General features: G+C 40.2%; 1 protein-coding gene across 1 annotated transcript in view; it reads left to right on the top strand.

Moving 5' to 3' along the window:
• Positions 1 to 17,684, top strand: part of LOC117510323 (ectonucleoside triphosphate diphosphohydrolase 4-like) — a 29,667-nt gene extending 11,983 nt beyond the window's left edge. Inside the window, 7 exon segments of the mRNA XM_034169999.1 lie at positions 4,370 to 4,429; positions 8,442 to 8,572; positions 12,176 to 12,342; positions 12,491 to 12,812; positions 17,310 to 17,346; positions 17,349 to 17,394; positions 17,504 to 17,684. Of these exon segments, the coding sequence (XP_034025890.1) occupies positions 4,370 to 4,429; positions 8,442 to 8,572; positions 12,176 to 12,342; positions 12,491 to 12,812; positions 17,310 to 17,346; positions 17,349 to 17,394; positions 17,504 to 17,669 (929 nt within the window). The 3' untranslated portion in view covers positions 17,670 to 17,684.
• The last annotated feature ends 334 nt before the right edge of the window (positions 17,685 to 18,018 follow it).

Below are 18,018 nucleotides of genomic sequence, written 5' to 3'. Positions count from 1 at the left end.
GGAATGCTCATGCATTCAAGGGGAAGATGAAGGTTAGGAGTTGTGGTGAAGATATCTGGACGTGATGTAAGAAATGGTTTTAAGGTCCCAAACGCAAAGTAAAATTTTGTATGTATTCACTAGAGCAAAATTAGGGCAGGGGTAGTGACCAAGTGGTTGGTGCGCTTGGCTACAGTACAAGGTTCCCGGTTCAAACCCCACCCCTGCCACATTTCTCCATGTAATATGGCGTTGTCTCAGGAAGTACATCTGGTAACTTGTGCCAAATCAGTATGCAGATCCATCTGGGATCTGCTGCGGCAACCCTGAGTGAAAACAAGGGAGGAGCTGAAGGGACTTACTTTCACTTAAGTGAAATTATGAGAATTTTGTATTTGCTTGCTTACTTTTCTCTAAAGAATGAAAAGTTACCCATATCTTTATAGGGTCTGAGCTTGACATTATTCACATATTGGATATCTGAGGGGCAAGACTGGTCCACTTAACGGATCCAAGCCCTCTGTGCCTTGTCAAATGAATGCATGATATGTTGAGCCTGCTTTGCTTCAGGTTGGGCAGTATAAAAAATAACCTTAGAATTTCTCATAGGGCTGCAGCTATAGAATATTTGTGAAATAGAGTATTTTAGCAATTATTTGAGTAATCTGATAAAAAGTACTTTTGCGTTTTTAAACATCATCAATAGTCCAGGGTTCTCCCTAAGCAATGGCACAATGTCGCTGCGCCATCACGCAGATTCTCAAATTTTAGGGTATCCCTTTCTGCTTTCCTGGGTAATTATTTATTTTTACGTCTTGACAAGTTTTGGATCTTTCCTGGACTGTAAGTGCAGGCAGTCGGTGTAATCCTCAGGCTGTATGTGAACGTGAGCACAGCCTGTGCAAAGCTTGGCTCTGGAGTGCAGCTTTTCCATAAAAGCCACATTGATAATTCTGCTCTGCACCCTGTCGATGAAAACTCTGATCAAATCTGAATAAATGTGGTTTTTGAATAAGCTTGATTGACCTAAAGTGCATGTAGAGCAGAGAGCAGCCAGTGGACCAAACTGTGTTTTTTAAAAATACACAAACTCACTGCTTCACTTTAAATGCACAGTAAGTCTATTTCAGATGATCAGCGTGGACCCTCTTTCTCTTAAAAGGCTTTATTTTACTCTGTGTGTTGGAAAGTTGTAGCTTCTGGTGTAACATTGATTAGCTCTTACACGGCTTAGACTTCTGTTTTTTTCAGGGGATGATACAGTGCCACACCCAGGCCTGGCATATGTACTACAACATTAAACGGAGCTTCAAGGCACACAATTTGCTTCAAACATTTTTTGTAATAAAATTATTCAAGTTACTCGACTAATCGTTTCAGCCCTAATTTCTAGTAGTATGACTAGCCAGCGCTGTGATTTCTTCACATATAATGGATTCAGGTGAACCAGCGAATTTTGTCCGTTATTGAAATTCTGTGTAAAACGGACAAAATCCATTATATGTATGAAACGGATTAGTTATAGTAAGAGGCGCCAAACGATCTACAGGGAATCCCCAGCACAAATTACTCTTACATATTTCAAAACTTTGTCTGGAAAAAAAAATGCCTGCCTTAAATGAGCGCCAGTAACTGAAAAGTTATCTTTTATGACTCTAAACCGATAAACTGCAAAAAAAAAACCCTTTATTACAGATAACCGATAACTTTTAGTATTGATTGGGACGCGGCCACATCAGATTACACTGTCGGCTTCTGATAAACCAGTTTCACTTTCACTTTTCGCTGCTAGGTAAATTCAAGAATCACAAACACATAAGAACGTACGAAAAATGAATGAACCAAAAAATAAAACCCCAAACACTGTCAATCATCTTTCAAAAGCAGTAAAACACAGTATTAGAAGTACAAACTAAGAAGCTGCTGCTTTTTTTTTTCCCGCACGCTTTGAACCCTGCGGATTAAACAACCGACATACGTCCATCAGTGCATTCATTATATATTAATTAAATACATTAATTGGCATAGTAAAAGACACGTAATAAATATAAATTTTTACCTGTTAGTTTCAGTGGGATTCATCTGAAGAAATAATGCACATAAAGCATCCTTTTTTTATCCAAAACACTGTCCAAACGGTGAAAAGTCCCTCTGTACACAGATGTGTACACAGCGCCATGAGAGCAATTCTCCCCCCACTGAGTCTTGGCGATTAAATTATACTGTCAGCCACAAAGAAATAACGTTAAAATTAGTCTGTTTTGTTTTTGTGTGGAGCGGACGATAACACTCACTGTAACGTCCAAAGTGAACCTGAACTACACTACCCACAATGCTCCCTGTGTCGACTGGCCAGTCATGTTTTGCGCTTAATGATGTCACCAGCAAGCGACAGGCAGCCAGTCTGCCGCAAACACACAACAGACGGACTAAAATGTTTGATTTTAGGGTTTACAAATGTTTTTGACCGTTAAACGTTGCTCACTTTACCAGCACAATAAATAAATAAATAATCAGGCTGAAAGTTATCAGAACTAAATTTATCAGAAGATAATTGGTCCAATGATGATTTTAAAACTTATCTGAAAAGCTAATCCGCTAACAAAAACATTATCTTACATAATTATCTGTTATCGGATTAGCTGAACTGTGTCCACTACCGGTTACCGGACACATTCAAAACATTATCTTACATAATTGTTATCGGATTAGCTGAACTGTGTCCATCACCGGTTGCCGGGCACATTCAGACTGTTCTGTCTGGTACATGCGAGGGTTTTTTAATGGAAATACGTTGTGATGGGGTCGGACACTTTGTCCAATGTGAGCAAAAATCCATTTTACATGGAAAAACAAACAAAAGCATTTATTTGCTTTTTTCCGGTGGGTGCGAATATCTGGTTTATACGATGACGGTTTAGGCGGGTTTTACTCTCTGTGTGTGTGTGTGTGTGTGTGTGTGTGTGTGTGTGTGTGTGTGTGTGTGTGTGTGTGTGTGTGTGTGTAAAATATGAGTGGAAAAAGTGCATTTGCACTGCACTCCTAGTTCATTTTCAAAGGCTTTATGCAGGGCACTGAAGCGTCTGTGTAAAAAGAGGCTTAATTCAAATGCTTGAGTGTTGTTAGAAGGAAATGTGATGTAACATAGTGGTAAACATACCACTGTACCAGCTTTTTTGAAATTTGTTGCAGGCATCCATTTCAAAATGAACAAATATTTGCACAAAAACAAAGTTTATCAGTTTGAACATTAAATATCTCGTCTTTGTGGTGTATTCAATTGAATATAGGCTGAAGAGGATTTGCATATCATTGTATTGTTTTATTTACATTTCACACAATGTCCCAACTTCATTGGAATTGGGGTTGTATACAATCCACCACACACATTCCTGTGAAGCAGTCAGGCACAGTGTTTCCATGGTTGATGGGGAAACAAAAACCTAGAGTGACTGTAGGAGGGTGCACTGGTTCTTGTTGATCAGAACAAGAATATTTGAACATGTTTCAAGTGGAGATGTTTACACATTTGTAGTCCCCTTGATGCTGAAGTACTGCTGGGCCACAATATTATCTGTGAGGACTACTGCTGGACGACTAAAACTGTAGCGTATTGGGATTTTTAAAATTTCGATGAACTATGGCAGGCTGTGGTCATTTATAGTTTGTTCTAGGTTTTATCTTGTATCTCGTACATCAAAGTGCATCCATGACTTACTGCAAAGTTTTGCTTGAGCTTCCAGTGGTGTTTTTTTTTTAATGTCTGTGGTGAAAATTTCCTCAAAATCCGTGAAGTAGTTTTGGTGTAATCCTGCTAGCAGTAATTCTTTAAAGCCTATATAAAGTGAAATTTGATCCGGATCACCTCCAAAATTTAATGGAGTGTTCCATGGCCTAATATATATCTGTGGTGAAAATTTCATCGAAATCCGTGCAGTAGTTTTGATGTAATCCTGCTAAAAGATACACAGACAATAAATAAATACCCATGATTTAATTATGTCCACCAAGGACGTAATTAAATATAAAGACACAGAGGTTCCTTTGTGTAAATGCAGGTTAACATTTAGCTAAACTTTACTGCCCCAAAGTCACCATCACGTCTTTGGCAAAGAGTTTGACAGTCAAACTGGCATGATTAAATTATATGTTGTGATACGCCATGCTGTCCAGTCCTAGCAAGGGCACAACAGTTTCTGTTAATTTAAGATGCTGCTGGCTTTAATAAGAGACAGTTCTGCAGTTCAGTCCATTCAGGTTTTGACCTCTTGCTGAATTATCTCCTACGTTTTTATGACTATATCTTAACTTGAAGATAAAAACAAACTTTTATTCTCATTAGTATTGTAGAGTCTGCTTTTATTTTTATTGTCGTTCTCCTTGGTTTTAGGTGTGTATGCATGGATTGGAATCAACTTTGTCCTCGGAAGGTTTGACCATGTGCACAATGGTAAGGTCCCACACAGATAATAGGTTTTAGCCTTGATGTTTTTAAATAGGTTTATAATGTATCATACCCCATTTGATACATATTGGTGTTTGCTTTGCCATTAAGTACTTGATGTGTTAATAACCTTTTTAAAACGCATATGTTGGACCATTTGCAGTGCATCCAGAAAGCATTCACATCGCTTCACTTTTTCCACATCTTATGTTACAGCCTCATTCCAGAATGGAGTAAATTCATTTTTTCTTTCCCTTAAAATTCTACTCATAGCACCCCATAATGACTACATGAAAAAGGTGTTTTTGTAAATTTACTAAAAATAAAAATCTGAGAAATCTATTAAGTATTCACACCCTTTGCTCAATACTTTGTTGATGCACCAAGTTATCCTGGTTATGATGTCAAAAGCTTGGAGCACCTGTCTTTGGGCAGTTTTGCCCATTCCTCTTTGCATCACCTCTCAAGCGCTATCACATTGGATGGGGACCGTCGGTGCACAGCCATTTTCTGATCTCTCCAGAGATGGTCAATCAGATTTAGGTCTGGGCTCTGACTGGGCCACTCAAGGACAATCAGAATTGTCCTGAAGTCACTCCTTTGATATCTTGACTGTATGCTTAGGGTCATTGTCTTGATGAAAGATGAACTGTAACCAAGGTCAAGAGCGCTCTGGAGCAGGTTTTCATCAGTCAATTTTCAATTTGGGTCATTCCATGTCAATTCAAGGAGGGCCTCATGCACTTTGTCAGATTTTCTTCAAATTTTAATCAAATATTCCCAGACTATTCAGAACAACAAATCTGAAGTTTGAGGCCTGTAGGCCAAGTAGTTTCTGAGATATGGCAGATTTAGTGTGCATGGGTCTGACTTTTTTTAGGCAAAAATGATGGCCGTCATTTCTGGAGACATGTTCAAGCTAGAATATCTCGGCAAATAATGGACTTAAAGGCCTGAAGTTTTCTGTAGCAGTTGTCATGGACACCCAGACTTTGACTATGGTCAAACAGACATTGACACTAAACTGTAAAGTTTATGTATGCTCAAACTATGGAAAATATTACATTGACTATTGCGAGCATTCATGTTTGAGATACCGATGCATACCATTACACTCAAAGAAGCCTTTCCATTTCTTGGCTCCTTAATGCCAGCTATATTGGCTATGAAATATGTAAATTTGGCATATCTGTGGTAAACAGTTGTGGGAGAAACCTCTGAAATCTGAAAAAAGCATTTTGTGGTAAAATTTTATTAGAAGAAAAGCTCATGTGAGCAGTAAATAAAACTCTTCAAACTGATTCCATTTTGAAAGTATTGATATCTACTTTCCTCCGCACGTCTGTCTCAGTGTGCCGAAAAAGTGCAGATGTCCACGTCTTCCGCAATTCCTGTGGAAGTCAGACGACGTCCCGGATCAACACAGCGTCCAGTGTGGAAATGAACGGCACATTTCACTGTTAGGAGTTTTTGTCATGGAAGGAGGAGCGGAGGAATTCCGCGCGTCGCGGTGGAGCCGCATGGCGCAAAGCAACGCCGTGATGAAGCCTCAGCTCATGCACAATTTCTCGGATAGTCACACGACTGAAAAGCCACCGAAAGCCATCTGAAAGCTGTCCTGTGAGACCAACACGGAGGTGCTTTTGTCCCGTGCCATGAGCAGCTCCGTGGCACTTCTCTTTCCATGAAAAAATCTCCTGTAACAATGGAATGTGCCGAAAAAGTCTTGATGTCCACGTCTTCTGCCATTTTTGTGGAAGTCAGACGACATCCTGGATCAACAAAGCCTTCACGTTGGAAATGATCTGGTTGTTTCAGCGGGGTGTCAACCTGTCGGTCGGCGCTCGGAGTGCGCTGCGCTCTGACGCAGTGGGCGGTCTTTAAACCGGCTGGAGCACTCCTTAATCTGTGTAATCCCCATAAAATCGTCCCTGAAAGCCATCTGAATTTTCCGAATGGTGTCCACCTGGAGGTCTCTCACAGTTTCTGGAAAAATTTGATGCAGCAAAGCTCCAAATCGTTCAGACATTTATTCTCAATAAAAATCCGACGAGAGGCGTGGACCACTGTTCACACAAAGCCTGCTCACAGGCGAATGACGCAACCGACAGGCGTGAAAAAACTCACGCATGCGCACGAAGGTTCAAGCTTGGCTGATGCATGTGCACGTGATTCAAATCCAAAAGGTCGGATACTTTTCTAACAGACCTCGTATCTACCTGCATGATGTGTGATGTGCCTGTTCTGCAAAGCAGAAGTTCTCTTGTTGCATCATCTAAGTCTGTGATGGGCTTGACCACTTGTTTCCTACAAGAAACCATGAAATTGAAAAGTGGTATTCCAAAGGATGACTCTGACAAGACTGATCAATACCAATAGGAAAAACTGCATTCAGTGTTTATTGCTCTGTTTAAAGAAATTTGAAATGCAGATCATCAAAAATATTCACCTGCAGAAAGAAGTGTGATGACATTCACTTTCATCAGACCAAAAAGAACAGGGAGGAAGATGTGCAGCCATTCTTACTCCAACCAGACTGACAGCAGCAGCTCTGAACATGTCCAGACATGCAGTACCCCATTCACTGCATTGCTCATCATGCAGGTGGATATAAGCCTAGTAACCGTGGAAACCTTGGGGAATCCCCCTGGCAGATCAGTGCTCGCAATAGTCAGTATAATATTTTCCATAGTTTGAGCATACATAAACTTCACAGTTTAGTGTCAATGTCTGTTGTTTGACTATAGTCCAAGTCTGGGTGTCCATGACAACTGCCACAGAACATTTCAGGCCTCTAAGTCCATTATTTGCTGAGATATTTTACCATGAATATGGCTCCAGAAATGACAGCCATAATTTTTGCCTAAAAAACAGCAAACCCCATGCACACTAAATTGTCCATATCTTGGCAATACTTGGCCTTCAGGCCTCAAACTTCAGATTTGTTGTTCTGAATAGTCTGGGAATATTTGATTAAAATTTAAAGAAAATCTGAGACAAAGTACGTGAGGCCCCTCAAATATTCATTTAATTGACATGGAATGACCCATTTATTTTCTTTTATATAGCGCCAAATCACAACAAAGTTGCCTTAAGGCGTGTCACACAAGTAAGGTCTAACCTTACCAACCCCTAGAGCAGGGGTAGGCAACCTGTTCCAGAAAGAGCCATGAGGGTGCAGGTTTTCTTTACAGCCACTGACTCCACCAGGTGATTTTAGTGATTAATATCACTTTGAGCAGATGGAATCAGTTAATCAGTGAAATCACCTGGTGGAGTCAGTGGCTGCAAAGAAAACCTGCACCCTCATGGCTCTTTCTGGAACAGGTTGCCTACCCCTGCCCTAGAGCAAGCATACAGGTGACAGTAGTAAGAAAAAAAACTCCCTCTGATTTGATCAAGAAACCTCAGACTAGAGTCAAAGGGGTGACCCTCTGCTTGGGCCATGCTACAAACACAATTGACAATACAGGAAATTTGGGGAGCGTTTGGGATGCCCAGGATGTCTCTGTACATTGCTGCATTCATCTTTCCCTCAATCCTGACTAGTCTCCCAGTTCTGCCACTGAAAATCATCCCCACAGCATGATGCTGCCACCACCATGCTTCACTGTAGGGATGCTGCTTGGTTTCCTCGAAACATGACTTGTGACATTCACACCAGAGAGTTCCATCTTTCTCATTAGACCAGAGAATTTTGTTTCTCATGGCCTAAGAGTACTTCAGGTGCCTTTTGGAAAACTTCAGGTGTACTGTCATGTCTTTTACTAAGGAGTGGTTTCAGTCTGGCCACTTTACCATACAGGCCTGATTGGTGGATTGCTGCAGAGATGGTTGTCCTTCTGGAAGGTTCTCCTCTCACCACAGAGGAATGCTGGCACTTTGACAGAGTGACCATCTGGTTCTTGGTCACCGCCCTGACTAATTTCAGAACCTTCAAGCTTGGCTTTAATGAAATCTGTTAAATGCATCACTGCATTTTCCCAAACACATGTCTGGTTTCTGTCAATTTTGCAAGATGGTGATGCTGTCGTAGAGGTGCATGTCCCAGGCAGTGATCAGCAGGAGGCCCTGGTGAGAAAAAGAACAGCTGGGGTCCTGGACATGGGTGGCGTCTCCACACAGATTGCATATGAAGTGCCCAAAACTGTAAGCTTTGCTTCTCCACAGCAGGTCATTATCAAGAACAAATTCTGTTTTTGTGCTCTTTGATTTTTGTCACTCACCCTTTTGTTCTTTTTCCCTCCCTCTGACTTCTGTCATTCCCTGGTTAACCCTGTATGCACCATTTTTGTCCTGTGGAGATGATCTGCTCTCCATTCATCACTGTTGAAGGCATATGTAAGCCTGCTGCATGACTCATGGCAGGATTTGGGACTGACTGTCTGTTGTAATATAGTCCTAGTCAGACTTGTTCACACAGTGCTGAATTTTTAGTACAAAATGTAAAATATGCTCATAAATAAATGCAGATCAACCAGTTTAGTATCATTAGAATATTTATACAACACCAGTGGGAATCCTTAACCCAGGCCTTGACCGATCCAGTTTGGAATTCAAATTGTCCTCTGCATTATGTTGGGTTGTTTAATGAAAGGTGCCTTTCCTGATGCAACCCTATTCATTTACCCAGGCTTGGGACTGGTGTCGCCTACCGAACGGTCTGCACCGCCTTCACTGCGCATGCGTCAGCCGCGGGTCACCGATTTACAACCCCTGGCAAAAATTATGGAATCACCGGCCTCGGAGGATGTTCATTCAGTTGTTTAATTCTGTAGAAAAAAAGCAGATCACAGACATGACACAAAACTAAAGTCATTTCAAATGGCAACTTTCTGGCTTTAAGAAACACTATAAGAAATCAAGAAAAAAAGATTGTGGCAGTCAGTAACGGTTACTTTTTTAGACCAAGCAGAGGAAAAAAATATGGACTCACTCAATTCTGAGGAATAAATTATGGAATCACCCTGTCAATTTTCATCCCCAAAACTAACACCTGCATCAAATCACATCTGCTTGTTAGTCTGCATCTAAAAAGGAGTGATCACACCTTGGAGAGCTGTTGCACCAAGTGGACTGACATGAATCATGGCTCCAACACGAGAGATGTCAATTGAAACAAAGGAGAGGATTATCAAACTCTTAAGAGGGTAAATCATCACGCAGTGTTGCAAAAGATGTTGGTTGTTCACAGTCAGCTGTGTCTAAACTCTGGACCAAATACAAACATGGGAAGGTTGTTAAAGGCAAACATACTGGTAGACCAAGGAAGACATCAAAGCGTCAAGACAGAAAACTTAAAGCAATATGTCTCAAAAATCGAAAATGCACAACAAAACAAATGAGGAACAAATGGGAGGAAACTGGAGTCAACGTCTGTGACCGAACTGTAAGAAACCGCCTAAAGGAAATGGGATTTACATACAGAAAAGCTAAACGAAAGCCATCATTAACACCTAAACAGAAAAAAAACGAGGTTACAATGGGCTAAAGAAAAGCAATCGTGGACTGTGGATGACTGGATGAAAGTCATATTCAGTGATCAATCTCGAATCTGCATTGGGCAAGGTGATGATGCTGGAACTTTTGTTTGGTGCCGTTCCAATGAGATTTATAAAGATGACTGCCTGAAGACAACATGTAAATTTCCACAGTCATTGATGATATGGGGCTGCATGTCATGTAAAGGCACTGGGGAGATGGCTGTCATTACATCATCAATAAATGCACAAGTTTACGTTGATATTTTGGACACTTTTCTGATGTTTAAGGATGATGAAATCATTTTTTCAAGAAGATAATGCATCTTGCCATAGAGCAAAAACTGTGAAAACATTCCTTGCAAAAAGACACATAGGGTCAATTTCATGACATAGGGTTAATGTCAACGAGCAGATGTGATTTGATGCAGGTGTTAGTTTTGGGGATGGAAATTTACAGGGTGATTCCATCATTTATTCCTCAGAATTGAGTGAATCCATATTTTTTTCCTCTGCTTGGTCTAAAAAAGTAACCGTTACTGACTGCCACAATCTTTTTTCTTGATTTCTTACAGTGTTTCTTAAAGCCAGAAAGTTGCCATTTGAAATGACTTTAGGTTTGTGTCATGTCTGTGATCTGCTTTTTTTCTACAAAATTAAACAACAGAATGAACATCTTCCGAGGCCGGTGATTCCATAATTTTTGCCAGGGGTTGTACACCTCATTTCTGCTTCATACGGCACTCCAGTCATCTATCTCAGCAACAGATATCTGAAGCTTTTATATAACAATCACTTCCCCATAAATTCAGTATTATTTCATAATAAAAGATGGAGCAAGTGATCAGAGCACCACAGCCAGAAGAGCTGCTGCTGCTGCATTCACTGCACCTCCGTCATTTTGAAGCATCAGTAGCGACTCACCGATTATCACCTCATTTTTACTTAAAACTGACTTCAGAATGATTTAAGAGGTTTTATTTTGTCATCTGATGGTTCATAATCACATTATTCCCTTTGATCACTTTGGGTGTCGAGAGTCCATCTCAGACGAGCTGCTGTGGTCCCAAATGACTCATGGGCAGTGAAGGCAGGGCGGGCAAACTTTGTTTGGGGGGGGCGGGGGGTGCACCGTTTGGTCTGTAACACCGGCACTCAGAGCGTACTGCCTGCAGACCCCATGTGGCTGAGAGTTGACAAACTTAAATGTTAACACCCTGCCTCCTTCTACCCTTCTCATTTATCTGGGCTTGTGACCTGCACTAACAATGTACTGGCTGCCATCCCCATGTGGCTAAGTTACAAACAAATTCACTTTAAAAAAAAAAAAAAAACCTAAGGTTGTTACAGCTTGCTCAAGATGTCAGTAATGACAGCGCCACATTCTATTTTTAAGTAAAACAAAGAACCATTTGCTATGAACCACAAATGGTACTGTAATTGAGTGTGAGCTCTGTTGTACAAAATAAGATTTAATATATATATTTTTAAATAAAAACATAAAATTGCTCACATTTAAAGTTGTTTCCATAATGCTTCCTCGAGATAGTCCTGACAAGTTATTTGAGGAAACACAAAAATACAATGTTCAGATGCACAAAATAAATGCAGCTATATAGCCAGTCATGCTTTAAACAGTTTACTGTAAATTCAACAAAGTATGCCAGTATCTTCTGAGTGTACATGTATTTCTGAACATCTTTTAAATTTTGTACCTAAAATTCAAGAATGTCTAATTGTGACCAGCATGACAGCTGTACACTGAGACGGTGAACAGAATTTGTTAAAAATATGTTGTAATGATTTTTGTGATCTATGCAATTTGTGCTTTTTGTTCTTGTTAACATGAATACAATTTCATTTTGATATGCAGTGTTTAAAAAAACAAAAATCGATACATTTGTTGGATCAACCCAGCAATGGTACCGACAGCCGTTCCAGTTTGTAGTAAGAATCTGCTGTAGGATTAGTGATTGTGTAGAGCATCCACAAAGTGCGTTGTTAGTAGCAGTAACCTTGCACATTTTAGCTCTGTCTACAGCAAAGCTAAACAGACAAAAGGGAGCTCCTACAGTAACATCACTGGCATGCTGAAAAAGTCAGCAAATTGGCAATGTTTTTGTATAAACCTTAGTTGAGGCACACCTGTTCACAGGGAAACATTGATATAAAAACTGTCACCTACAAATGTCAAATCTATGGAGATGCATGTTTGTGGTTCAAGACTTATGTTCCCATGGTGATTTATTCTTATTTATTTATTTCCCTCCAGGAGGAAGTTGCCAAGAATTTGCTAGCTGAATTTAATTTGGGGTGTGATGCACATCGCACAGAGCATGTGTATCGTGTGTATGTGTCCACCTTCCTTGGGTTTGGTGGAAACGCAGCACGGAAAAGATATGAGGACAGGCTCATCCGGAATACGGCCACTCGAAATAAGTGAGGACCGGTCATGTCAAACAGCTGCCTTAAATAAATGTTTGAATCTGAGCAGTTCATGCTACTGAATGTATTGATGGTGTGTGTTTTTTTGTTTGTTTTTTTTTGTTTTGTTTTTTTTGTTTTTGTTTTTTTTGGTCCTGTTCAGGCTGTTGGGTCAGCGCACTGGTGAGACAGAGTTTCCTTTCCTGGATCCTTGCCTACCAAAAGATCTGCAGGATGAAATTGGAACTCCTGCACAGAAGTTCCATCTGCGGGGCACAGGGGACTTTGACCAGTGCAGGCAGCTTCTCCAGCCCTTCCTTAACTGCACCAGTGAGAATCAAACCTCTTTGAGTGGCATGTACCAACCAGCTATTGACTACAACAACAGCCAGTTCTACGGCTTCTCTGAGTTCTACTACTGTATGGAGGATGTGCTACGCATGGGTGGGGATTACAATGCTTCTAAGTATGCCCAAGCTGCCAAGGTAAATGCTAGAATTGAAAAAAAAATCTGACACCTACGCTTGTGAGAGCACCTGGGAAATTTCAGGCTTTGAATAAAATATAAATCTAAGCAGGTAGTGAAAAACCATGGTCTTGCAAATTTTGCTCATTGGTAAAAATGTCACAGAAAAATAAAATGTATATGACACAGAAAAGACACATGAACTCGCTGAATCAAATCAAAACAGAGGGTGTGCCAAACACTGCCATGCGGGCCAAAATGTGTACACTTTCAGGCACAGTCTGTCAGAGCTGTTGTCCGTCCATCATGACAAAACCAAAGTGATTTTCACATTAAAGATTTGCCAAAGTTTTACTTTTTTTTTTATGACGCTTTGGCTTCAGCAGCACAGCCTTCTGGTGTGCAACATTGTTAGAGTTTCTACAGCAGCTTATATCCTCATAATCAGTAAGGCAGTATTTCATGAGAAACTAGAGCAACGTGGTCGTAGAGCGCAATCCCACCCCTGCCACATTTCTCCATGTAATGTGGAGTTGCGTCCGGAAGGTCATCTGGCGTCGCAAACCTCTAACACAAATTTTTACCTTGGAAAGAATTTTCATGGTGAAAGTCCTGTTAGAAGTGGCTTTTCATAAGCTAAAATATAATACAAAATATAGTTCAAAAGGGCTTTTCAATGTTAAAATCAAATATCTGCTAAATCCGCAATACGGATCAGTTGCAGATCAAACTTAGTCTGTTCGAGTGCCAGTTTGCACTGCATTGCCACAAATGAGTGAGTGAGATATAATGCAAAATGCATACCAAATGGGCTTTTCGGTATTAAATTCAAAGGCCCACAATCCGGATCAAACTGTCAGGCGGTAGTGAGTACCAGTCTGCGCCTCACTTTCAAGTATGAGACTGATTGGGGCATGTTTGATTAAGATATAATGTAAAATATACATTACATGGGGTTTTCAGTGTTAAATTTAAATGGCCACAAAATGTAATCCGGATCAGATCCAGATCAAACTTTCAGTCCATAAAGGATACCATTCATACCATAACGCTCTCAAATCTGAAAGAAATTCAGTCTTTCATGACAGTTATGAATTTTTGAAAATTTGTTCAATGTTAAAGATGGGGATTCTTCCAGACTTTGACCTTTGACGTAGAATGTTGAAATTTGATCAGCTCTTGTCTACCACAGATTTCTCTGAAAATTTCATATGAGAAATTGTGAGTTACAGGCTGTTCACAGACAGTGGTGGAGGTAAAGGTGTTGCAGCACAAAATATACTGCAGGAGGAATGTAGTGGAGTCCCCTTTTTACAGGTGGAGGATGCATTTTCCAACTTTTGTTAGGCCCAGAGGCGTTTTGTGAAGCAGATTTCAATTCAGCTCCTATTAAAAGCTGACTGAACTTGGCTTGATGCTGGACAGTAGGCTGGTAACACAGTGGTTATCATCTGTAGTTTCAATAATTTTCAAGTTGTAACTGTCAAGAATTGTATTGGGCTTCACCAGTAAATCTGAAACTTGCACAGATGACATATGCCAAGATGCCTGCGAACTTCACTTGCATTAATCAGTGCAGTCATAGGTGACATTTCCTCCAATGCAAGTAGTGCACCTCAGACTGAGGTCTGATATTTTCTTGTCCAGACCTGGTGCTCAATTAATAATCCTTTAATATCTCAGGGTTGTGGTTATCTGTAGATGCTTCATAACAAAAATTTGTAAACATGGGGCGGGGGTGTGTGTGTACACAAAGCTGCATCAATAATTGTTTTATAGGTAATCAAACTGTAGTATTGTAAATGGCCATTGACTTGCCTGGAGATTTCTTTGCACCCCCCTACTTCTAATACATTTTCAGTACGTTCAGAATCTTGAAAAACCTTTGAGCTGAGGTGAAATCACTGATCTGTCCTCAGTGGGTTTGAGGGAGTTAGTAAGTATTACAACCATACAGTGAGACTGGAAGTAATAGCACATTTCCAGTCTCTGTCGCTGCCATAATGATTGCTGTCAAGGGCACAGATGAGCATAAAGTTGACTCCAAACCTTCTGTATATTGGAAAAGGTTTTATCCCCAAAGGCTTGAAGGGGGATGATGTCATGGCAATTTCCGTTGGTCCATCCCTCCCTCCCAAAAAGGTTATAAACATTCTGTAATCAACTCCACTCGCATGTTTAAGAGGGATTTCGTGAAACTTGGTACAAGTCCTTGTTATAGGTTGGTGATACGCATATTATATCCTTCAAGCTGGACCTGGTTTACCAGAGTTGTGGCCCTTGATTAACAAAACTACACAGTCAGTTTAATGAGTGCCTGCATTCTGAAATCAACTCCTCACATATTTAGGATTAATTTAATGACAATTGGTCCTTGATATGATTATAGACATATATACAACCCCAATTCCAATGAAGTGGGACATTGTGTAACATGTAAATGTAAATAAAAACAGAATACAATGATTTGCAAATCCTCTTCAACCTATATTCAATTGAATACACCACAAAGATATGTAATGTAATGTTTTTTTTTTGCAAGTATTTGCTCATTTTGAAATGGATGCCTACAACACATTTCAAAAAAGCTGGGACAGTGGTATGTTTACCACTGTGTTACGTCACCTTTCCTTCTAACAACACTCAAGCGTTTGGGAACTGAGGACACTAATTGTTGAAGCTTTGTAGATGGAATTCTTTCCCATTCTTGTTTGATGTACGACTTAAGTGGTTCAACAATCCGGGGTCTCTGTCGTATTTTGCGCTTCATAATGCGCCACACATTGTCAGTGGGCGACAGGTCTGGACTGCAGACAGGCCAGTCTAGTACCCGCACTTGTTTACTACAAAGCCACGCTGTTGTAACGTGCAGAATGTGGCTTGGCATTGTCTTGCTGAAATAAGCAGGGATGTCCCTGAAAAAGATGTTGCTTGGGATGGCAGCATGTGTTGCTCCAAAACCTGGATGTACCTTTCAGCATTGATGGTGCCATCACAGATGTATAATTTGCCCATCCCATGGGCACTAACACACCCCCATACCATCACAGATGCTGACTTTTGAACTTTGCGCTGGGAACAGTCTGGATGGTCTTTTTGTCTTTTGTCCGGAGGACACGACGCCCATGATTTCCAAAAACAATTTGAAATGTGAATCAGACCACAGCACACTTTTCCACTTTGTGTCTATTTCAAATGAGTTTGGGTGGCATTTCTGGATGTTGTTGATGTATGACTTTCGCTTTGCATGGTAGTTTTAACTTGCACTTGTAGATGTAGCAACGAACTGTGTTAACTGACAATGCTTTTCTGAAGTGTTCCTGAACCCACGCGGTAAGATCCTTTTACACAATGATGTCGGTTTTTAATGCGGTGCCGTCTGAGGGATCGAAGGTCATGGGCATTCAATGTTGGCTTTCAGCCTTGCCGCTTACATGTAGAAAGTTCTCCAGATTTTCTGAATCTTCTGATTATATTATGGACTGCAGATGATGGAATCCCTAAATTCCTTGCAATTGAACGTTGAGAAACACTGTTCTTAAACTGTTGGACTATTTTTTTTTTTTTTCACGCAGTTCACAAAGTGGTGATCCTCACCCCATCTTTGCTTGTGAACGGCTGAGCCTTTTGGGGATGCTCCTTTTATACCCAATCATGACACTCCTTTCCAATTAACCTGTTCACCTGTGGAATGTTCCAAACAGATGTTTTGAGCATTCATCAACTTTCCCAGCCTTTTGTTGCCCCTGTCCCAACTTTTTTGAAATGTGTTGCAGGCATCCATTTCAAAATGAGCAAATATTTGCACAAAAACAAAGTTTATCAGTTTGAACATTAAATATCTTGTCTGTGGTGTATTCATTGAAGATAGGTTGAAGAGGATTTGCAAATCAGTGCATTCTCTTTTGATTTACATTTGACACAATGTCCCAACTTCATTGGAATTGGGGTTGTACTATCCTTTGATGTATTTATTTTATCCTAGATTCATTTGGCAAGTAATGTTTCTCTTGATTTATGAAACAATTCTTCACTCAGATTTGCTCATTTTACAGTTTTGTTAGAAGTGCAAATAGCTGATGTGTATTGCCAAAATAAATGTTAGATACCTTGAAATGTTTATCAGAATGTAGCAAGCACTTGTACCAAAGCAACATTTGCCAGCGAGGGATATTGTGCTCAAGGAGTACTCTTATTTGTTTTGTTTTTTTGGGGGGGGGGGGGGCAGTGTGACCTCCAGCTGCAGTGACATGGTTGTGCTCTAAAATCTGTTAATATCAAAATCTCATCTTGATGTGGTCATAGTTGCACACATAGTGCTGTCACTGTCTTCCATTTGTGTCAGTTAAGGGCAGTTAGTCTGTATCAGAGATGTGCACATTGACGTGTTCCTGTGTTTGTGGAGATACATTTAAATAGCACCAGTGCATCTGAGGTTGGTCTTTTTGAATTTAAGAACTGAGGAAATTCTTGTGTTTATTGAGGTCTTTAAACAACAAAACATAACATTTTTCAGAGTTACTGTGCCACTCAGTGGAAGACTCTGAGAGAGCGATTGACTCTGGCTTGTACGCCTCACATGCTGATCTGCACAGACTGAAGTAAGTCTCACAGAATGATCAATCCTTTGCAGAGCTCTACTACCCACTTGACTATAATGTGCAAAATTGGTAGCTACTTTTGCTCAAAATGCTTTGTGTGTGAATGCAGGTACCAGTGTTTTAAGTCGGCGTGGATGTATGAAGTATTCCATTCAGGGTTTTCTTTCCCTAAAAATTACAAAAACCTGAGACTTGCACTTTTGGTGTACGATAAGGAGGTCCAGTGGACTCTCGGAGCTATACTCTACAGAACACGTTTTCTACCTTTAAGGTAAAACATTTCTCCTCTGTGTGTGTCCCATGTTCTTAGGAGGCTTGCATTTAAGTAATATTTATGTCAGATTGATATTTCTGTTTGTAATTACTTTTGTGCTATGTTTACATTACATTTACCTGTCTGGTTTATCTAAACAACTTGCAATTACAGTCACATTTACATTTTTTTTTCCTTGAAGCAGTAATATGGGGTAGGTATTCAACTCCTAAATTTAAAAGGAATTTTAACAATGTGTGGCAGTGGTTGCTCAGTCACCTACTTTTAAACTGTAGTTAGGTCGATTTGTTCTGCACCTTTTAGGGCTTGAGTGGTCCTTCATAATGATAGTTAAAAATGATAAAAACCTG

The sequence above is a fragment of the Thalassophryne amazonica genome, chromosome 5 (assembly GCF_902500255.1).
Source record: "Thalassophryne amazonica chromosome 5, fThaAma1.1, whole genome shotgun sequence".
In the NCBI taxonomy this organism is placed as follows: domain Eukaryota; kingdom Metazoa; phylum Chordata; class Actinopteri; order Batrachoidiformes; family Batrachoididae; genus Thalassophryne; species Thalassophryne amazonica.
Note: the sequence above shows the minus strand (reverse complement) of the source record. Positions and strands in the feature narration are given on the sequence as shown.